Source organism: Girardinichthys multiradiatus, chromosome 19, assembly GCF_021462225.1.
Source record: "Girardinichthys multiradiatus isolate DD_20200921_A chromosome 19, DD_fGirMul_XY1, whole genome shotgun sequence".
NCBI lineage: Eukaryota > Metazoa > Chordata > Actinopteri > Cyprinodontiformes > Goodeidae > Girardinichthys > Girardinichthys multiradiatus.
The window spans coordinates 3,464,216-3,486,857 of NC_061811.1; the positions used below are offsets into that span (position 1 = coordinate 3,464,216).

General features: G+C 46.8%; 1 protein-coding gene across 1 annotated transcript in view; it reads left to right on the plus strand.

Annotated features, from left to right (window-relative positions):
• pole2 (polymerase (DNA directed), epsilon 2) overlaps positions 1-22,642 on the plus strand; it is a 29,143-nt gene that overhangs the window by 4,671 nt on the left and 1,830 nt on the right. Inside the window, exons 4-12 of the mRNA XM_047345110.1 lie at positions 5,749-5,826; positions 6,483-6,576; positions 6,663-6,737; positions 6,815-6,898; positions 7,012-7,068; positions 7,153-7,201; positions 21,242-21,314; positions 22,226-22,398; positions 22,483-22,572. Of these exons, the coding sequence (XP_047201066.1) occupies positions 5,749-5,826; positions 6,483-6,576; positions 6,663-6,737; positions 6,815-6,898; positions 7,012-7,068; positions 7,153-7,201; positions 21,242-21,314; positions 22,226-22,398; positions 22,483-22,572 (773 nt within the window). The remainder of the gene's footprint in view (positions 1-5,748; positions 5,827-6,482; positions 6,577-6,662; positions 6,738-6,814; positions 6,899-7,011; positions 7,069-7,152; positions 7,202-21,241; positions 21,315-22,225; positions 22,399-22,482; positions 22,573-22,642) is intronic.

The window sequence follows — 22,642 nt, forward strand, 5'->3', positions numbered from 1 at the left end:
AGACATCTGGATGTAGATGCTGGTCATTTTCTGAAGACATCTGGATGTAGATGATGGTCATTATCTGAAGACATCTGGATGTAGATGATGGTCATTATCTGAAGACATCTGGATGTAGATGCTGGTCATTATCTGAAGACATCTGGATGTAGATGCTGGTCATTTTCTGAAGACATCTGGATGTAGATGCTGGTCATTTTCTGAAGACATCTGGATGTAGATGATGGTCATTATCTGAAGACATCTGGATGTAGATGCTGGTCATTTTCTGAAGACATCTGGATGTAGATGCTGGTCATTATCTGAAGACATCTGGATGTAGATGATGGTCATTATCTGAAGACATCTGGATGTAGATGCTGGTCATTTTCTGAAGACATCTGGATGTAGATGCTGGTCATTATCTGAAGACATCTGGATGTAGATGCTGGTCATTATCTGAAGACATCTGGATGTAGATGCTGGTCATTTTCTGAAGACATCTGGATGTAGATGCTGGTCATTATCTGAAGACATCTGGATGTAGATGATGGTCATTTTCTGAAGACATCTGGATGTAGATGATGGTCATTTTCTGAAGACATCTGGATGTAGATGATGGTCATTATCTGAAGACATCTGGATGTAGATGCTGGTCATTTTCTGAAGACATCTGGATGTAGATGCTGGTCATTTTCTGAAGACATCTGGATGTAGATGCTGGTCATTATCTGAAGACATCTGGATGTAGATGCTGGTCATTATCTGAAGACATCTGGATGTAGATGCTGGTCATTATCTGAAGACATCTGGATGTAGATGCTGGTCATTATCTGAAGACATCTGGATGTAGATGCTGGTCATTTTCTGAAGACATCTGGATGTAGATGCTGGTCATTTTCTGAAGACATCTGGATGTAGATGCTGGTCATTTTCTGAAGACATCTGGATGTAGATGCTGGTCATTTTCTGAAGACATCTGGATGTAGATGCTGGTCATTTTCTGAAGACATCTGGATGTAGATGCTGGTCATTATCTGAAGACATCTGGATGTAGATGCTGGTCATTATCTGAAGACATCTGGATGTAGATGCTGGTCATTATCTGAAGACATCTGGATGTAGATGATGGTCATTTTCTGAAGACATCTGGATGTAGATGATGGTCATTTTCTGAAGACATCTGGATGTAGATGATGGTCATTTTCTGAAGACATCTGGATGTAGATGATGGTCATTATCTGAAGACATCTGGATGTAGATGATGGTCATTATCTGAAGACATCTGGATGTAGATGCTGGTCATTATCTGAAGACATCTGGATGTAGATGCTGGTCATTATCTGAAGACATCTGGATGTAGATGCTGGTCATTTTCTGAAGACATCTGGATGTAGATGCTGGTCATTTTCTGAAGACATCTGGATGTAGATGCTGGTCATTTTCTGAAGACATCTGGATGTAGATGCTGGTCATTTTCTGAAGACATCTGGATGTAGATGCTGGTCATTATCTGAAGACATCTGGATGTAGATGCTGGTCATTATCTGAAGACATCTGGATGTAGATGCTGGTCATTATCTGAAGACATCTGGATGTAGATGCTGGTCATTATCTGAAGACATCTGGATGTAGATGATGGTCATTTTCTGAAGACATCTGGATGTAGATGATGGTCATTTTCTGAAGACATCTGGATGTAGATGATGGTCATTTTCTGAAGACATCTGGATGTAGATGATGGTCATTATCTGAAGACATCTGGATGTAGATGATGGTCATTATCTGAAGACATCTGGATGTAGATGCTGGTCATTATCTGAAGACATCTGGATGTAGATGCTGGTCATTATCTGAAGACATCTGGATGTAGATGCTGGTCATTTTCTGAAGACATCTGGATGTAGATGCTGGTCATTTTCTGAAGACATCTGGATGTAGATGCTGGTCATTTTCTGAAGACATCTGGATGTAGATGCTGGTCATTATCTGAAGACATCTGGATGTAGATGCTGGTCATTATCTGAAGACATCTGGATGTAGATGCTGGTCATTATCTGAAGACATCTGGATGTAGATGCTGGTCATTATCTGAAGACATCTGGATGTAGATGCTGGTCATTATCTGAAGACATCTGGATGTAGATGCTGGTCATTATCTGAAGACATCTGGATGTAGATGATGGTCATTTTCTGAAGACATCTGGATGTAGATGATGGTCATTTTCTGAAGACATCTGGATGTAGATGATGGTCATTTTCTGAAGACATCTGGATGTAGATGATGGTCATTTTCTGAAGACATCTGGATGTAGATGATGGTCATTATCTGAAGACATCTGGATGTAGATGATGGTCATTATCTGAAGACATCTGGATGTAGATGATGGTCATTATCTGAAGACATCTGGATGTAGATGATGGTCATTATCTGAAGACATCTGGATGTAGATGATGGTCATTATCTGAAGACATCTGGATGTAGATGATGGTCATTATCTGAAGACATCTGGATGTAGATGCTGGTCATTTTCTGAAGACATCTGGATGTAGATGCTGGTCATTATCTGAAGACATCTGGATGTAGATGATGGTCATTATCTGAAGACATCTGGATGTAGATGCTGGTCATTATCTGAAGACATCTGGATGTAGATGCTGGTCATTATCTGAAGACATCTGGATGTAGATGCTGGTCATTATCTGAAGACATCTGGATGTAGATGATGGTCATTATCTGAAGACATCTGGATGTAGATGCTGGTCATTTTCTGAAGACATCTGGATGTAGATGATGGTCATTATCTGAAGACATCTGGATGTAGATGATGGTCATTATCTGAAGACATCTGGATGTAGATGCTGGTCATTATCTGAAGACATCTGGATGTAGATGCTGGTCATTTTCTGAAGACATCTGGATGTAGATGCTGGTCATTTTCTGAAGACATCTGGATGTAGATGATGGTCATTATCTGAAGACATCTGGATGTAGATGCTGGTCATTTTCTGAAGACATCTGGATGTAGATGCTGGTCATTATCTGAAGACATCTGGATGTAGATGATGGTCATTATCTGAAGACATCTGGATGTAGATGCTGGTCATTTTCTGAAGACATCTGGATGTAGATGCTGGTCATTATCTGAAGACATCTGGATGTAGATGCTGGTCATTATCTGAAGACATCTGGATGTAGATGCTGGTCATTTTCTGAAGACATCTGGATGTAGATGCTGGTCATTATCTGAAGACATCTGGATGTAGATGATGGTCATTTTCTGAAGACATCTGGATGTAGATGATGGTCATTTTCTGAAGACATCTGGATGTAGATGATGGTCATTATCTGAAGACATCTGGATGTAGATGCTGGTCATTTTCTGAAGACATCTGGATGTAGATGCTGGTCATTTTCTGAAGACATCTGGATGTAGATGCTGGTCATTATCTGAAGACATCTGGATGTAGATGCTGGTCATTATCTGAAGACATCTGGATGTAGATGCTGGTCATTATCTGAAGACATCTGGATGTAGATGCTGGTCATTATCTGAAGACATCTGGATGTAGATGCTGGTCATTTTCTGAAGACATCTGGATGTAGATGCTGGTCATTTTCTGAAGACATCTGGATGTAGATGCTGGTCATTTTCTGAAGACATCTGGATGTAGATGCTGGTCATTTTCTGAAGACATCTGGATGTAGATGCTGGTCATTTTCTGAAGACATCTGGATGTAGATGCTGGTCATTATCTGAAGACATCTGGATGTAGATGCTGGTCATTATCTGAAGACATCTGGATGTAGATGCTGGTCATTTTCTGAAGACATCTGGATGTAGATGATGGTCATTTTCTGAAGACATCTGGATGTAGATGATGGTCATTTTCTGAAGACATCTGGATGTAGATGATGGTCATTTTCTGAAGACATCTGGATGTAGATGATGGTCATTTTCTGAAGACATCTGGATGTAGATGATGGTCATTATCTGAAGACATCTGGATGTAGATGCTGGTCATTATCTGAAGACATCTGGATGTAGATGCTGGTCATTATCTGAAGACATCTGGATGTAGATGCTGGTCATTTTCTGAAGACATCTGGATGTAGATGCTGGTCATTTTCTGAAGACATCTGGATGTAGATGCTGGTCATTTTCTGAAGACATCTGGATGTAGATGCTGGTCATTTTCTGAAGACATCTGGATGTAGATGCTGGTCATTATCTGAAGACATCTGGATGTAGATGCTGGTCATTATCTGAAGACATCTGGATGTAGATGCTGGTCATTATCTGAAGACATCTGGATGTAGATGCTGGTCATTATCTGAAGACATCTGGATGTAGATGATGGTCATTTTCTGAAGACATCTGGATGTAGATGATGGTCATTTTCTGAAGACATCTGGATGTAGATGATGGTCATTTTCTGAAGACATCTGGATGTAGATGATGGTCATTATCTGAAGACATCTGGATGTAGATGATGGTCATTATCTGAAGACATCTGGATGTAGATGCTGGTCATTATCTGAAGACATCTGGATGTAGATGCTGGTCATTATCTGAAGACATCTGGATGTAGATGCTGGTCATTTTCTGAAGACATCTGGATGTAGATGCTGGTCATTATCTGAAGACATCTGGATGTAGATGCTGGTCATTATCTGAAGACATCTGGATGTAGATGCTGGTCATTTTCTGAAGACATCTGGATGTAGATGCTGGTCATTTTCTGAAGACATCTGGATGTAGATGCTGGTCATTTTCTGAAGACATCTGGATGTAGATGCTGGTCATTATCTGAAGACATCTGGATGTAGATGCTGGTCATTATCTGAAGACATCTGGATGTAGATGCTGGTCATTATCTGAAGACATCTGGATGTAGATGCTGGTCATTATCTGAAGACATCTGGATGTAGATGCTGGTCATTATCTGAAGACATCTGGATGTAGATGATGGTCATTTTCTGAAGACATCTGGATGTAGATGATGGTCATTTTCTGAAGACATCTGGATGTAGATGATGGTCATTTTCTGAAGACATCTGGATGTAGATGATGGTCATTTTCTGAAGACATCTGGATGTAGATGATGGTCATTATCTGAAGACATCTGGATGTAGATGATGGTCATTATCTGAAGACATCTGGATGTAGATGATGGTCATTATCTGAAGACATCTGGATGTAGATGATGGTCATTATCTGAAGACATCTGGATGTAGATGATGGTCATTATCTGAAGACATCTGGATGTAGATGATGGTCATTATCTGAAGACATCTGGATGTAGATGCTGGTCATTATCTGAAGACATCTGGATGTAGATGCTGGTCATTATCTGAAGACATCTGGATGTAGATGATGGTCATTTTCTGAAGACATCTGGATGTAGATGATGGTCATTTTCTGAAGACATCTGGATGTAGATGATGGTCATTATCTGAAGACATCTGGATGTAGATGATGGTCATTTTCTGAAGACATCTGGATGTAGATGATGGTCATTTTCTGAAGACATCTGGATGTAGATGATGGTCATTATCTGAAGACATCTGGATGTAGATGATGGTCATTATCTGAAGACATCTGGATGTAGATGATGGTCATTATCTGAAGACATCTGGATGTAGATGATGGTCATTATCTGAAGACATCTGGATGTAGATGATGGTCATTATCTGAAGACATCTGTAGAAGTTCTTCTTGATCAGAAATATTTCTAATGTCACTCTGCTCCACGTTCTTCTTCTAGAGATAATGTATTCAACATCATCGGAGCGTTTGATGTGCCCAGATACATCTACAGTGTGGAGAGGAAGAAGTTTGTACCGTGAGTAATATTTTATAATAATAATAATACATTTTATTTATAGACGCCTTTCTAGGCACTCAAGGTTACCTTACATAACACAGACACAATTTAAATAAATAAATAAAATAAGTGCAAAGTGGGGTTAAATAAAACAGTGAACAATTACAGTCACAATGCATAATCTAATTTAAACAGATACGTTTAGAGTTTAGATTTGAAGTGTGGCTATGAGTGTGTGTTGCGGAGATCAGGTGGAAGTGAGTTTCAGAGCTGAGGAGCAGACCGGCTGAATGCTCTGCTCCCCATAGTAACAAGACAGGCGGGGGGAACAGTGAGATGGACCCAGGAGGAGGATCTGAGGGTACGGACAGGTACAATAATCTGAAGAAGGTTTGAAAGATATAAAGGAGTGAGGTTGTGAATAGCTTTAAAGGTAAGGAGGAGTATTTTGTAGTTGATACGATATGAAATAGGAAGCCAATGAAGCTGTTGTAGAACCGGTGTGATGTGATGGATTGAAGGAGGCTGTGATGATACGAGCTGCTGACTTTTGAACCAATTGTTTACCCCTTTAAATCGGCCGCTCCTTCCTATCCATGTATTTACATCCCCTCAGCTTGTTTTGTGTTGTTGCTAAGAGGAAAAAAGCTCTTCTTCTGGCCTTCTTTGTGCAGCATCAGCATGACGAGCCATCCGACCCCCAGTCTGTGTGGTCTGGCCAAAGATAAAGCTGAGCTTTTCAGGGAGCGCTACACAGTCTTACAGCAGGTCAGCAGCGTCCCAGTCCTGAAAATAATGCTGTTCGTTTTGCTGCTGTTTCTTGTCATGTCACCTAACTTTTATTTTATTTTAAGCGTACGCATCGCCATGAGCTGTTCACCCCGCCGGCCATCGGGTCCGCTGTGGAAGAAGGTCAAAACAAGTTTCAGGTACAGAGTCTAAATGACCTGGATTTCTGAAAATAATTTATGGTTTTAACTTGTGATTTATTGTTTGTTTTCCGCAGCTGAGGACGGTCGAAGCGTTGCTTGGCAGCACAGCTAAACTGGGAGAGGTGATTGTACTGGGAATGATCACACAACTAAAAGAGGTGAGTCGTACAAAAGCCTTGATTTTCTGACGTTTTTCTCCTTTAAGAAATGATGGAAAGATATTTGATATGATCAATAAATAGTGATTTTAAGGTGTTGAATTTTTTTAAAGGGTAAATTTTACCTGGAGGACTCGAGTGGAACAGTCCAGCTGGACATGTCCAAAGCAATATCCTTTGATCAATTTCAGTTTGCACACAGATTTAGTATTTTATTCGGCATCACGCCACTTTTTCCTTAGCTGCCATTTCACCAGTTTCATAATGGTTTGTACACAGAGTCCTGCTTTGTACTGGCGGAAGGTAAGATTCATTTTACAATCCTTTTACACTTGTAGTAGAGAAACAAAGCCTGAATATGAAAGAAAATGAGATCTTTATTGTTAGTCAAACATTTATTTGATCTTTAGATTCTTTCTTTATTTCTTTGGGTGGAAAAAAAACTCCAGACTGGGATCATCTTCACTGCAACACCTTACATCTGATAGAAGTCTCACCCTGCACAGTTTATTTTAGATTTGTGGTCTTATATTGCATAATTATAAATGTATTATTATAAGCATGTGAGCTTGAGATTCAATCTACTATCCACCAACATCTGGAGAAAATACTTTACGTCCAGATTGAGCCACAACAACTGGTAATATGTTTGGAGGACTTAAAGTGAGGATTTTAAACCTAAGAGCACTGTACCAACTGTCAAGCATGGTGGTGGCAGCATGGTGCTGAGGGGCTGTCTGGGGTACTGATGCATTGCACAAAGTGGGTGGAATAATGACAAAGGACAACTGGCTTCACATTCTTCAACATCGTCTCAGATCAGCAGCTAGATGGTTGAAACTTGGACCCAGTTCTGGTGTCCCAGCAGAACCATGATGCCAAGCTAATCCAAAGTGATTCTGGAAGGGATGAAACAGGCTAACATTACGTTTCTGGTGTGAGGTGGTGTGATGTGATGTGGAGTGAGGTGATGTGGTGTGGTGTGGCGTGGTGTGGTGTGGTGTGGTGTGTTGTGGTGTGATGTGATGTGATGTGATGTGATGTGATGTGGTGTGATGTGTTGTGATGTGGTGTGATGTGGTGTGGCGTGGTGTGAGGTGATGTGGTGTGATGTGGTGTGGTGTGAAGTGATGTGGTGTGGTGTGATGTGATGTGTTGTGGTGTGATGTGGTGTGATGTGATGTGTTGTGGTGTGGCGTGGTGTGAGGTGATGTGGTGTGATGTGGTGTGGTGTGGCGTGGTGTGAGGTGATGTGGTGTGGTGTGATGTGATGTGGTGTGGTGTGGCGTGGTGTGGTGTGGTGTGTTGTGGTGTGATGTGGTGTGGCGTGGTGTGAGGTGATGTGGTGTGATGTGGTGTGGTGTGAAGTGATGTGGTGTGGTGTGATGTGATGTGTTGTGGTGTGATGTGGTGTGGCGTGGTGTGAGGTGATGTGGTGTGATGTGGTGTGGTGTGAAGTGATGTGGTGTGGTGTGATGTGATGTGTTGTGGTGTGATGTGGTGTGATGTGATGTGGTGTGGTGTGGTGTGATGTGTTGTGATGTGGTGTGATGTGGTGTGGTGTGGCGTGGTGTGAGGTGATGTGGTGTGGTGTGATGTGATGTGGTGTGGTGTGGCGTGGTGTGGTGTGGTGTGGTGTGTTGTGGTGTGATGTGATGTGATGTGATGTGATGTGATGTGATGTGATGTGTTGTGGTGTGATGTGGTGTGGTGTGGTGTGGCGTGGTGTGAGGTGATGTGGTGTGATGTGGTGTGATGTGGTGTGATGTGGTGTGGTGTGGTGTGGTGTGAGGTGATGTGGTGTGGTGTGAGGTGATGTGATGTGTTGTGGTGTGGCGTGGTGTGAGGTGATGTGGTGTGGTGTGATGTGTTGTGATGTGGTGTGATGTGGTGTGGTGTGGCGTGGTGTGAGGTGATGTGGTGTGGTGTGATGTGATGTGGTGTGGCGTGGTGTGGTGTGGTGTGGTGTGTTGTGGTGTGATGTGATGTGATGTGATGTGATGTGATGTGATGTGTTGTGGTGTGATGTGGTGTGGTGTGGTGTGGCGTGGTGTGAGGTGATGTGGTGTGATGTGGTGTGATGTGGTGTGATGTGGTGTGGTGTGATGTGGTGTGAGGTGATGTGGCGTGGTGTGAGGTGATGTGGCGTGGTGTGAGGTGATGTGGTGTGGTGTGGTGTGATGTGGTGTGGTGTGTTGTGGTGTGATGTGATGTGATGTGATGTGATGTGATGTGTTGTGGTGTGATGTGGTGTGGTGTGGTGTGGCGTGGTGTGAGGTGATGTGGTGTGATGTGGTGTGATGTGGTGTGATGTGGTGTGGTGTGGTGTGGTGTGAGGTGATGTGGTGTGGTGTGAGGTGATGTGGTGTGGTGTGGTGTGGCGTGGTGTGGTGTGGTGTGGTGTGTTGTGGTGTGATGTGATGTGATGTGATGTGATGTGGTGTGATGTGATGTGTTGTGGTGTGATGTGGTGTGGTGTGGTGTGGCGTGGTGTGAGGTGATGTGGTGTGATGTGTTGTGATGTGGTGTGATGTGGTGTGGTGTGGCGTGGTGTGAGGTGATGTGGCGTGGTGTGAGGTGATGTGGTGTGATGTGGTGTGATGTGGTGTGGCGTGGTGTGAGGTGATGTGGTGTGATGTGGTGTGGTGTGGTGTGATGTGTTGTGGTGTGGTGTGATGTGGTGTGGTGTGATGTGTTGCGGTGTGGTGTGGTGTGTTGTGGTGTGATGTGATGTGATGTGGTGTGATGTGGTGTGGCGTGGCGTGGTGTGAGGTGATGTGGCGTGGTGTGAGGTGATGTGGCGTGGTGTGAGGTGATGTGGTGTGGCGTGGTGTGATGTGGTGTGTTGTGATGTGATGTGATGTGGTGTGGTGTGTTGTGGTGTGATGTGATGTGATGTGATGTGGTGTGATGTGTTGTGATGTGGTGTGATGTGGTGTGGCGTGGTGTGAGGTGATGTGGCGTGGTGTGAGGTGATGTGGCGTGGTGTGAGGTGATGTGGTGTGGTGTGGTGTGGTGTGATGTGATGTGATGTGGTGTGGTGTGTTGTGGTGTGATGTGGTGTGGTGTGGTGTGATGTGGCGTGGTGTGATGTGGTGTGGTGTGATGTGATGTGATGTGGTGTGATGTGTTGTGGTGTGGTGTGGTGTGATGTGGTGTGGTGTGGTGTGATGTGGTGTGTTGTGATGTGGTGTGGTGTGGTGTGATGTGGTGTGATGTGATGTGGTGTGATGTGATGTGATGTGATGTGGTGTGATGTGTTGTGGTGTGGTGTGGTGTGGTGTGATGTGTGGTGTGGTGTGATGTGGTGTGTTGTGATGTGGTGTGGTGTGATGTGGTGTGATGTGTTGTGGTGTGATGTGTGGTGTGGTGTGATGTGGTGTGGTGTGGTGTGATGTGGTGTGGTGTGGTGTGATGTGGTGTGGTGTGGTGTGGTGTGATGTGGTGTGATGTGTTGTGGTGTGGTGTGGTGTGGTGTGATGTGTGGTGTGGTGTGATGTGGTGTGTTGTGATGTGGTGTGATGTGGTGTGGTGTGGTGTGATGTGTGGTGTGGTGTGATGTGGTGTGTTGTGATGTGGTGTGGTGTGATGTGGTGTGGTGTGGTGTGATGTGGTGTGATGTGTTGTGGTGTTGTGTGGTGTGGTGTGATGTGTGGTGTGATGTGGTGTGTTGTGATGTGGTGTGGTGTGGTGTGATGTGTTGTGGTGTGATGTGTGGTGTGGTGTGGTGTGGTGTGGTGTGATGTGGTGTGGTGTGGTGTGATGTGATGTGGTGTGATGTGTTGTGGTGTGGTGTGGTGTGGTGTGATGTGTGGTGTGGTGTGATGTGGTGTGTTGTGATGTGGTGTGGTGTGATGTGGTGTGATGTGATGTGGTGTGATGTGTTGTGGTGTGGTGTGGTGTGGTGTGGTGTGATGTGGTGTGTTGTGATGTGATGTGGTGTGATGTGGTGTGTTGTGATGTGGTGTGGTGTGGTGTGATGTGGTGTGATGTGGTGTGTTGTGATTTGGTGTGGTGTGATGTGGTGTGGTGTGATGTGGTGTGATGTGGTGTGGTGTGATGTGGTGTGATGTGGTGTGGTGTGGTGTGGTGTGGTGTGGTGTGGTGTGATGTGGTGTGATGTGGTGTGGTGTGGTGTGGTGTGGTGTGTTGTGATGTGGTGTGGTGTGATGTGTTGTGATGTGGTGTGGTGTGGTGTGGTGTGATGTGGTGTGATGTGGTGTGGTGTGATGTATTGTGTGATGTGGTGTGATGTGGTTTGATGTGGTGTGATGTGGTGTGGTGTGGCGTGGTGTGAGGTGATGTGGCGTGGTGTGAGGTGATGTGGTGTGATGTGGTGTGGCGTGGTGTGAGGTGATGTGGCGTGGTGTGAGGTGATGTGGTGTGATGTGGTGTGGTGTGGTGTGATGTGTTGTGGTGTGGTGTGATGTGGTGTGGTGTGATGTGTTGCGGTGTGGTGTGGTGTGTTGTGGTGTGATGTGATGTGATGTGGTGTGATGTGGTGTGGCGTGGCGTGGTGTGAGGTGATGTGGCGTGGTGTGAGGTGATGTGGTGTGGTGTGGCGTGGTGTGATGTGGTGTGTTGTGATGTGATGTGATGTGGTGTGGTGTGGTGTGTTGTGGTGTGATGTGATGTGATGTGGTGTGATGTGTTGTGATGTGGTGTGATGTGGTGTGAGGTGATGTGGCGTGGTGTGAGGTGATGTGGCGTGGTGTGAGGTGATGTGGTGTGGTGTGGTGTGGTGTGGTGTGATGTGATGTGATGTGGTGTGGTGTGTTGTGGTGTGATGTGGTGTGGTGTGGTGTGGTGTGATGTGGCGTGGTGTGATGTGGTGTGGTGTGATGTGATGTGATGTGGTGTGATGTGTTGTGGTGTGGTGTGGTGTGGTGTGATGTGGTGTGGTGTGGTGTGGTGTGTTGTGATGTGGTGTGGTGTGGTGTGGTGTGATGTGGTGTGATGTGATGTGATGTGGTGTGGTGTGGTGTGGTGTGATGTGTGGTGTGGTGTGATGTGGTGTGTTGTGATGTGGTGTGGTGTGATGTGGTGTGATGTGTTGTGGTGTGATGTGTGGTGTGGTGTGATGTGGTGTGGTGTGGTGTGTTGTGATGTGGTGTGGTGTGATGTGGTGTGGTGTGGTGTGATGTGGTGTGATGTGTTGTGGTGTTGTGTGGTGTGGTGTGATGTGTGGTGTGATGTGGTGTGTTGTGATGTGGTGTGGTGTGGTGTGATGTGTTGTGGTGTGATGTGTGGTGTGGTGTGGTGTGGTGTGGTGTGATGTGGTGTGGTGTGGTGTGATGTGATGTGGTGTGATGTGTTGTGGTGTGGTGTGGTGTGGTGTGATGTGTGGTGTGGTGTGATGTGGTGTGTTGTGATGTGGTGTGGTGTGATGTGGTGTGATGTGATGTGGTGTGATGTGTTGTGGTGTGGTGTGGTGTGGTGTGGTGTGATGTGGTGTGTTGTGATGTGATGTGGTGTGATGTGGTGTGTTGTGATGTGGTGTGGTGTGGTGTGATGTGGTGTGATGTGGTGTGTTGTGATTTGGTGTGGTGTGATGTGGTGTGGTGTGATGTGGTGTGATGTGGTGTGGTGTGATGTGGTGTGATGTGGTGTGGTGTGGTGTGGTGTGGTGTGGTGTGGTGTGATGTGGTGTGATGTGGTGTGGTGTGGTGTGGTGTGGTGTGTTGTGATGTGGTGTGGTGTGATGTGTTGTGATGTGGTGTGGTGTGGTGTGGTGTGATGTGGTGTGATGTGGTGTGGTGTGATGTATTGTGTGATGTGGTGTGATGTGGTTTGATGTGGTGTGATGTGGTGTGGTGTGGCGTGGTGTGAGGTGATGTGGCGTGGTGTGAGGTGATGTGGTGTGATGTGGTGTGGCGTGGTGTGAGGTGATGTGGCGTGGTGTGAGGTGATGTGGTGTGATGTGGTGTGGTGTGGTGTGATGTGTTGTGGTGTGGTGTGATGTGGTGTGGTGTGATGTGTTGCGGTGTGGTGTGGTGTGTTGTGGTGTGATGTGATGTGATGTGGTGTGATGTGGTGTGGCGTGGCGTGGTGTGAGGTGATGTGGCGTGGTGTGAGGTGATGTGGTGTGGTGTGGCGTGGTGTGATGTGGTGTGTTGTGATGTGATGTGATGTGGTGTGGTGTGGTGTGTTGTGGTGTGATGTGATGTGATGTGGTGTGATGTGTTGTGATGTGGTGTGATGTGGTGTGAGGTGATGTGGCGTGGTGTGAGGTGATGTGGCGTGGTGTGAGGTGATGTGGTGTGGTGTGGTGTGGTGTGGTGTGATGTGATGTGATGTGGTGTGGTGTGTTGTGGTGTGATGTGGTGTGGTGTGGTGTGGTGTGATGTGGCGTGGTGTGATGTGGTGTGGTGTGATGTGATGTGATGTGGTGTGATGTGTTGTGGTGTGGTGTGGTGTGGTGTGATGTGGTGTGGTGTGGTGTGGTGTGTTGTGATGTGGTGTGGTGTGGTGTGGTGTGATGTGGTGTGATGTGATGTGATGTGATGTGGTGTGATTTGTTGTGGTGTGGTGTGGTGTGATGTGTGGTGTGGTGTGATGTGGTGTGTTGTGATGTGGTGTGGTGTGATGTGGTGTGATGTGTTGTGGTGTGATGTGTGGTGTGGTGTGATGTGATGTGATGTGTTGTGATGTGGTGTGGTGTGGTGTGATGTGGTGTGGTGTGGTGTGATGTGATGTGTTGTGTTGTGGTGTGGTGTGGTGTGATGTGTGGTGTGGTGTGGTGTGATGTGGTGTGTTGTGATGTGGTGTGGTGTGATGTGATGTGGTGTGGTGTGGTGTGGTGTGATGTGTGGTGTGGTGTGATGTGGTGTGTTGTGATGTGGTGTGGTGTGATGTGGTGTGGTGTGGTGTGATGTGTTGTGGTGTGGTGTGGTGTGATGTGTGGTGTGATGTGGTGTGTTGTGATGTGGTGTGGTGTGATGTGGTGTGATGTGTGGTGTGGTGTGATGTGGTGTGTTGTGATGTGATGTGATGTGATGTGATGTGGTGTGGTGTGGTGTGGTGTGATGTGTGGTGTGGTGTGGTGTGGTGTGATGTGATGTGTTGTGTTGTGGTGTGGTGTGGTGTGATGTGTGGTGTGGTGTGGTGTGATGTGGTGTGTTGTGATGTGGTGTGGTGTGATGTGATGTGGTGTGGTGTGGTGTGGTGTGGTGTGATGTGTGGTGTGGTGTGATGTGGTGTGTTGTGATGTGGTGTGGTGTGATGTGGTGTGGTGTGGTGTGATGTGTTGTGGTGTGGTGTGGTGTGATGTGTGGTGTGATGTGGTGTGTTGTGATGTGGTGTGGTGTGATGTGGTGTGATGTGTGGTGTGGTGTGATGTGGTGTGTTGTGATGTGATGTGATGTGATGTGTTGTGGTGTGGTGTGGTGTGGTGTGATGTGTGGTGTGGTGTGATGTGGTGTGGTGTGGTGTGGTGTGGTGTGATGTGGTGTGGTGTGATGTGATGTGATGTGGTGTGATGTGGTGTGATGTGTGGTGTGGTGTGATGTGGTGTGTTGTGATGTGATGTGATGTGATGTGATGTGGTGTGATGTGTTGTGGTGTGGTGTGGTGTGGTGTGATGTGTGGTGTGGTGTGGTGTGATGTGGTGTGGTGTGTTGTGGTGTGGTGTGGTGTGGTGTGATGTGTGGTGTGGTGTGATGTGGTGTGTTGTGGTGTGGTGTGATGTGGTGTGATGTGATGTGGTTTGATGTGATGTGGTGTGGTGTGATGTGGTGTGTTGTGATGTGGTGTGATGTGATGTGGTGTGATGTGGTGTGTTGTGATGTGGTGTGATGTGGTGTGGTGTGATGTGGTGTGGTGTGGTGTGATGTGGTGTGTTGTGATTTGGTGTGGTGTGATGTGGTGTGGTGTGATGTGGTGTGATGTGGTGTGGTGTGGTGTGGTGTGGTGTGGTGTGGTGTGATGTGGTGTGGTGTGATGTGGTGTGGTGTGATGTGGTGTGTTGTGATGTGGTGTGGTGTGATGTGTTGTGATGTGGTGTGGTGTGGTGTGGTGTGATGTGGTGTGATGTGGTGTGGTGTGATGTATTGTGTGATGTGGTGTGATGTGGTTTGATGTGGTGTGATGTGGTGTGATGTGATGTGGTGTGATGTGGTGTGATGTGGTGTGGTGTGGTGTGTTGTGGTGTGATGTGATGTGATGTGATGTGGTGTGATGTGGTGTGATGTGGTGTGATGTGGTGTGGCGTGGTGTGAGGTGATGTGGCGTGATGTGAGGTGAGGTGATGTGGTGTGGTGTGGTGTGAGGTGATGTGGCGTGGTGTGGTGTGAGGTGATGTGGTGTGATGTGTTGTGATATGATGTGATGTGGTGTGATGTGTTGTGGTGTGGTGTGATGTGTTGTGGTGTGATGTGGTGTGGTGTGGTGTGTTGTGGTGTGATGTGATGTGATGTGGCGTGGTGTGAGGTGATGTGGCGTGGTGTGAGGTGATGTGGTGTGGTGTGAGGTGATGTGGTGTGGCGTGGCGTGGTGTGATGTGGTGTGATGTGATGTGGTGTGGTGTGTTGTGGTGTGATGTGATGTGATGTGATGTGGTGTGATGTGTTGTGATGTGGTGTGATGTGGTGTGGCGTGGTGTGAGGTGATGTGGCGTGGTGTGAGGTGATGTGGTGTGGTGTGGTGTGGTGTGGTGTGATGTGGTGTGGTGTGATGTGGTGTGATGTGGTGTGGTGTGATGTGATGTGGTGTGATGTGGTGTGATGTGGTGTGGTGTGATGTGGTGTGGTGTGATGTGTTGTGGTGTGATGTGGTGTGATGTGGTGTGATGTGGTGTGATGTGGTGTGGTGTGATGTGGTGTGGTGTGGTGTGGTGTGGTGTGATGTGGTGTGATGTGGTGTGGTGTGATGTGGTGTGGTGTGATGTGGTGTGATGTGGTGTGATGTGATGTGGTGTGATGTGGTGTGATGTGGTGTGATGTGGTGTGGCGTGGTGTGAGGTGATGTGGCGTGATGTGAGGTGAGGTGATGTGGTGTGGTGTGGTGTGAGGTGATGTGGCGTGGTGTGGTGTGAGGTGATGTGGTGTGATGTGTTGTGATGTGGTGTGATGTGGTGTGATGTGTTGTGGTGTGGTGTGATGTGTTGTGGTGTGATGTGGTGTGGTGTGGTGTGTTGTGGTGTGATGTGATGTGATGTGGCGTGGTGTGAGGTGATGTGGCGTGGTGTGAGGTGATGTGGTGTGGTGTGAGGTGATGTGGTGTGGCGTGGCGTGGTGTGATGTGGTGTGATGTGATGTGGTGTGGTGTGTTGTGGTGTGATGTGATGTGATGTGATGTGGTGTGATGTGTTGTGATGTGGTGTGATGTGGTGTGGCGTGGTGTGAGGTGATGTGGCGTGGTGTGAGGTGATGTGGCGTGGTGTGAGGTGATGTGGTGTGGTGTGGTGTGGCGTGGTGTGATGTGGTGTGGTGTGTTGTGATGTGATGTGATGTGGTGTGGTGTGTTGTGGTGTGATGTGGTGTGGTGTGGTGTGATGTGGCGTGGTGTGATGTGGTGTGATGTGATGTGGTGTGATGTGTTGTGGTGTGGTGTGGTGTGGTGTGATGTGGTGTGGTGTGGTGTGATGTGGTGTGTTGTGATGTGGTGTGGTGTGATGTGGTGTGGTGTGATGTGGTGTGGTGTGTTGTGATGTGGTGTGATGTGATGTGGTGTGATGTGGTGTGTTGTGATGTGGTGTGATGTGATGTGATGTGGTGTGGTGTGATGTGGTGTGATGTGGTGTGGTGTGATGTGGTGTGGAGTGGTGTGATGTGGTGTGATGTGGTGTGGTGTGATGTGGTGTGATGTGGTGTGGTGTGATGTGTTGTGGTGTGGTGTGGTGTGGTGTGATGTGGTGTGGTGTGATGTGATGTGGTGTGATGTGGTGTGGTGTGATGTGGTGTGGTGTGATGTGGTGTGATGTGGTGTGATGTGGTGTGATGTGGTGTGGTGTGATGTGGTGTGGTGTGGTGTGGTGTGGTGTGATGTGGTGTGGTGTGATGTGGTGTGATGTGGTGTGGTGTGATGTGATGTGGTGTGATGTGGTGTGATGTGGTGTGGTGTGATGTGGTGTGGTGTGATGTGTTGTGGTGTGATGTGGTGTGATGTGGTGTGATGTGGTGTGATGTGGTGTGGTGTGATGTGGTGTGGTGTGGTGTGGTGTGGTGTGATGTGGTGTGATGTGGTGTGGTGTGATGTGGTGTGGTGTGATGTGGTGTGATGTGGTGTGATGTGGTGTGATGTGGTGTGGTGTGATGTGGTGTGGTGTGGTGTGGTGTGGTGTGATGTGGTGTGGTGTGATGTGGTGTGATGTGGTGTGGTGTGATGTGATGTGGTGTGATGTGGTGTGATGTGGTGTGGTGTGATGTGGTGTGGTGTGATGTGATGTGGTGTGATGTGATGTGGTGTGGTGTGATGTGGTGTGATGTGGTGTGGTGTGATGTGGTGTGGTGTGATGTGTTGTGGTGTGATGTGGTGTGATGTGGTGTGATGTGGTGTGATGTGGTGTGGTGTGATGTGGTGTGGTGTGGTGTGGTGTGGTGTGATGTGGTGTGGTGTGATGTGGTGTGATGTGGTGTGGTGTGATGTGATGTGGTGTGATGTGTTGTGGTGTGATGTGGTGTGATGTGATGTGGTGTGATGTGGTGTGATGTGATGTGGTGTGATGTGGTGTGGTGTGGTGTGATGTGGTGTGATGTGGTGTGATGTGTTGTGGTGTGATGTGGTGTGGTGTGATGTGGTGTGATGTGTTGTGGTGTGTTGTGGTGTGATGTGGTGTGATGTGGTGTGATGTGTTGTGGTGTGTTGTGGTGTGGTGTGTTGTGGTGTGTTGTGGTGTGATGTGGTGTGATGTGATGTGGTGTGATGTGGTGTGATGTGTTGTGGTGTGATGTGGTGTGATGTGGTGTGATGTGTTGTGGTGTGTTGTGGTGTGGTGTGTTGTGGTGTGTTGTGGTGTGATGTGGTGTGATGTGGTGTGATGTGATGTGGTGTGATGTGGTGTGATGTGATGTGGTGTGATGTGGTGTGGTGTGGTGTGATGTGGTGTGATGTGTTGTGGTGTGATGTGGTGTGATGTGATGTGGTGTGATGTGGTGTGATGTGTTGTGGTGTGTTGTGGTGTGATGTGGTGTGATGTGGTGTGATGTGTTGTGGTGTGTTGTGGTGTGGTGTGTTGTGGTGTGTTGTGGTGTGATGTGGTGTGATGTGTTGTGGTGTGGTGTGTTGTGGTGTGTTGTGGTGTGTTGTGGTGTTATGTGGCGTGGTGTGATGTGGTGTGATGTGTTGTGGTGTGATGTGGTGTGATGTGGTGTGGTGTGATGTGGTGTGGTGTGATGTGGTGTGATGTGGTGTGATGTGATGTGGTGTGGTGTGGTGTGTTGTGGTGTGATGTGGTGTGATGTGGTGTGATGTGGTGTGGTGTGATGTGGTGTGGTGTGATGTGGTGTGGTGTGATGTGGTGTGATGTGTTGTGGTGTGATGTGGTGTGGTGTGGTGTGATGTGGTGTGATGTGGTGTGATGTGATGTGGTGTGATGTGGTGTGGTGTGATGTGGTGTGATGTGGTGTGATGTGGTGTGATGTGGTGTGATGTGATGTGGTGTGATGTGGTGTGGTGTGGTGTGGTGTGATGTGGTGTGATGTGGTGTGATGTGATGTGGTGTGATGTGGTGTGATGTAGTGTGGTGTGGTGTGATGTGATGTGATGTGATGTGGTGTGGTGTGATGTGGTGTGATGTGATGTGGTGTGATGTGGTGTGATGTGATGTGGTGTGATGTGGTGTGATGTGGTGTGATGTGTTGTGGTGTGATGTGGTGTGATGTGTTGTGGTGTGATGTGATGTGGTGTGATGTGGTGTGATGTGATGTGGTGTGATGTGATGTGATGTGGTGTGGTGTGATGTGGTGTGGTGTGATGTGATGTGATGTGGTGTGATGTGTTGTGGTGTGATGTGGTGTGATGTGATGTGATGTGATGTGGTGTGATGTGGTGTGGTGTGATGTGGTGTGGTGTGATGTGATGTGATGTGGTGTGATGTGTTGTGGTGTGATGTGGTGTGATGTGGTGTGATGTGATGTGATGTGGTGTGGTGTGATGTGGTGTGATGTGATGTGGTGTGATGTGGTGTGATGTGGTGTGGTGTGGTGTGATGTGATGTGATGTGATGTGGTGTGGTGTGATGTGGTGTGATGTGATGTGGTGTGATGTGGTGTGATGTGGTGTGGTGTGATGTGGTGTGATGTGGTGTGATGTGGTGTGGTGTGATGTGGTGTGATGTGGTGCGATGTGTTGTGGTGTGATGTGGTGTGGTGTGATGTGATGTGGTGTGATGTGGTGTGGTGTGATGTGATGTGGTGTGATGTGGTGTGATGTGGTGCGATGTGTTGTGGTGTGATGTGGTGTGGTGTGATGTGATGTGGTGTGATGTGTTGTGGTGTGATGTGGTGTGGTGTGATGTGATGTGGTGTGATGTGATGTGGTGTGATGTGGTGTGGTGTGATGTGATGTGGTGTGATGTGGTGTGATGTGGTGTGGTGTGGTGTGATGTGGTGTGATGTGGTGCGATGTGTTGTGGTGTGATGTGATGTGGTGTGATGTGGTGTGATGTGATGTGGTGTGATGTGGTGTGATGTGGTGTGATGTGGTGTGGTGTGGTGTGATGTGGTGTGATGTGGTGTGATGTGGTGCGATGTGTTGTGGTGTGATGTGATGTGGTGTGATGTGGTGTGATGTGATGTGGTGTGATGTGGTGTGATGTGGTGTGATGTGGTGTGGTGTGGTGTGATGTGATGTGTTGTGGTGTGTTGTGTTGTGGTGTGTTGTGGTGTGATGTGGTGTGATGTGATGTGGTGTGATGTGGTGTGATGTGGTGTGATGTGTTGTGGTGTGTTGTGATGTGATGTGATGTGGTGTGATGTGGTGTGATGTGGTGTGATGTGATGTGGTGTGATGTGGTGTGGTGTGATGTGGTGTGATGTGTTGTGGTGTGTTGTGGTGTGGTGTGTTGTGGTGTGTTGTGGTGTGTTGTGGTGTGATGTGGTGTGGTGTGATGTGGTGTGATGTGATGTGGTGTGATGTGTTGTGGTGTGTTGTGTTGTGGTGTGTTGTGGTGTGATGTGGTGTGATGTGTTGTGGTGTGTTGTGTTGTGGTGTGTTGTGGTGTGATGTGGTGTGATGTGGCGTGGTGTGATGTGGTGTGGTGTGGTGTGATGTGGCGTGTTGTGGTGTGGTGTGTTGTGGTGTGGTGTGGTGTGTTATGGTGTGTTGTGGCGTGTTGTGGTGTGGTGTGGTGTGTGTATCCATAGTACTGTGGACTGTTTGGTACGCTCCCTCTGATTGGACGGTTTCTATGTGGGAAATACGGTGGATTCTCTATAATTCATAGCAGCTACAAACTGAACTGAATGTTGGTTCTTCAGCAAAGTATTCGTTTCCAGAGAGCATTTATTGAATTATTCAGAATAAATTCAAGGCGGAAAAAGTTTTTCAGTGAAGCATCATGGTCTCATTTTTTACATGACAAATACCTGCCTTTTTAACAGGGGGGTCCAGACTTTTGAGAGTATGTGTATGTACTTTGTTGGATCTTGTTAGAATTACATAAAATCCTTAATGAATCCCAGCTTGTGTTCCCAGGTTTGGTTTGAAGGAAAACTCATAATTTATATAAATCAACGTCAAACAGGAAATCCGAGCTGTTGATGGGTGGATGTTAAGTTCTAACTGGAGCAGAAAGTTCTGGAGAGGTTTCTTTGTGACTTTGATCTAAGGCCTTATGGAGTTTTACACAGTTGGACCAAATCATCCCAATATTTCTGGTTCTGTTTGTTCTTCCTCGCTGCACAAAGTACTCTTTTAACTCCCTTCTGGGGACAGATTACATCCTTCTCTTCTGAGAGTTGTCCCCCACTCCTTCCTATTGATGAAGTGGATCTGAATCCTGGTCCACTGGGTCCACTGTTCTTCATGTTTTGGACGTCTCTGCTACAGCAAACCTCATTCAGATGATTGCGTTACCTCCTCAGCATGCCGTTAAGAGCTGCAAAGGTCTGTTAATCAGCCAGTCACTTAGGTCAGGTGTTAGCAGCAGGGAAACGCCTAAAACCTGCAGGACAACAGGCCCTGAGGACCAGGGTGGAAAACCACTGACTTGGAGAAGATCGGTTGATGGTCAAAAGCTGTTCTGATGAGTGTTACTCATTGGAGACAGAGAATTTCATGCTGCACTATGAATATATTTCATGTTTACGTTCATGAAAGGAAGGAAAATGGTGGAGAACGAGCAGAATTGTCAGATTTATGCACTTCTGTGCAGTGTTGAAGAAAGGTCTTGTCTCTGTTTTGCAGGTTGGTACGAGGACTCTGTGTTCCATGTCAACGGCTTTGGATTCCCACCAACAGAACCTTCGTCGGCTACAAGGTCAGTCTAGCTGGATCTTTGAAGCATCGTCTCATCTTCCTCCCAGTTTATTTCAGCCTGTATAAAAAGAAGCATCATTTTTAGGGAATCCAGGTTTAAAATGACATTATATGAAGGCTGTTGCTAATAAGATACTTCCTAACTGTTTTCACTTTAAAACCACAAACCTCAATGTTTTCAGTTGGAATTTATGTAATAGACAAACGCCAAGTATTCAGCCCCATTTACTCTGATACCACTAAAAATGCAGTGCAACCAGCTGCCTCTAGAAATAACCTGTTTGGTCGATGGAGTCCAGCTGTGTGTGGAGTCTTGGTTCATTTGGTGCTTTTGTGCGAGAGGATAGACCAACTGTAAGCCTACCAACGCATGGAGGTCCACCTGTGCTGTCAGCTCAGGCATTGAGAGCATTTATCAGAGAAAATCCAAGATACCTACTGTAACTCTATAGAAGCTGCAGAGATCCACAGCTCGGGTGGGTGACAGGACGTCTAATAATTGTGCGCTTTCTAAATGTGGCTTTTATGAAAGAGTGGCAAGAAGAAAGACCTGTGCAAAGTGTGATGTGCAGCAGGAAACGTTCCACATCAGCATGAACATACCGTCCACACGGTGAAACATGGCAGTGGCAGCATCATGCTGTGGGAATGCTTATTTTAGTTTTTTAAAACCCTGTTTCCTTTTCCATCCACTTCACAATTCTTCCCTTCCTCGTGTTTGACATAAAATCTCAATAAAATACATTAGTTTGGGCTAAGAACATGTTGACAGGGTGTATGATTCTTTATGAGATAACTGGTTCTGTAAAAGACGGACATAATTTGGCAAATAGGAGCAACAATCCCGAACAACAGATTATAGACTGGCTGCAGGTTTTTCCTCTAATGTCCTCGTGTTTCCTATAAATCCAGGGCATACTACGGCAACATAAACTTCTTTGGAGGTCCATCCACCACCTCAGTAAAGGCCTCCTCCAGGCTGAAGCAGCTGGAGGAGGAGAATGAAGATGCCATGTTTGTGATCGTCTCCGACGTCTGGCTGGATAGCGTCGAGGTGATAGAGAAGCTCAACATCATGTTCTCAGGTCTGATTCTGCAGCTTTTTACAGGTCAGAAGACATCCTCTATGGGATGTTAGCCACATTATCATCTTATTCTTTCTCTAACAGGATATGCGGCTCTGCCTCCCACCTGCTTCATCTTTTGTGGAAACTTTTCTTCTGCTCCTTATGGGAAAAGTCAGATGAAATCCCTCAGTGGTAAGGCTCTGTAGTGCACCTCATTGGTGATCTTTGTGTCATCTCCGTACGTTCCTGCAGAATCCCAGCA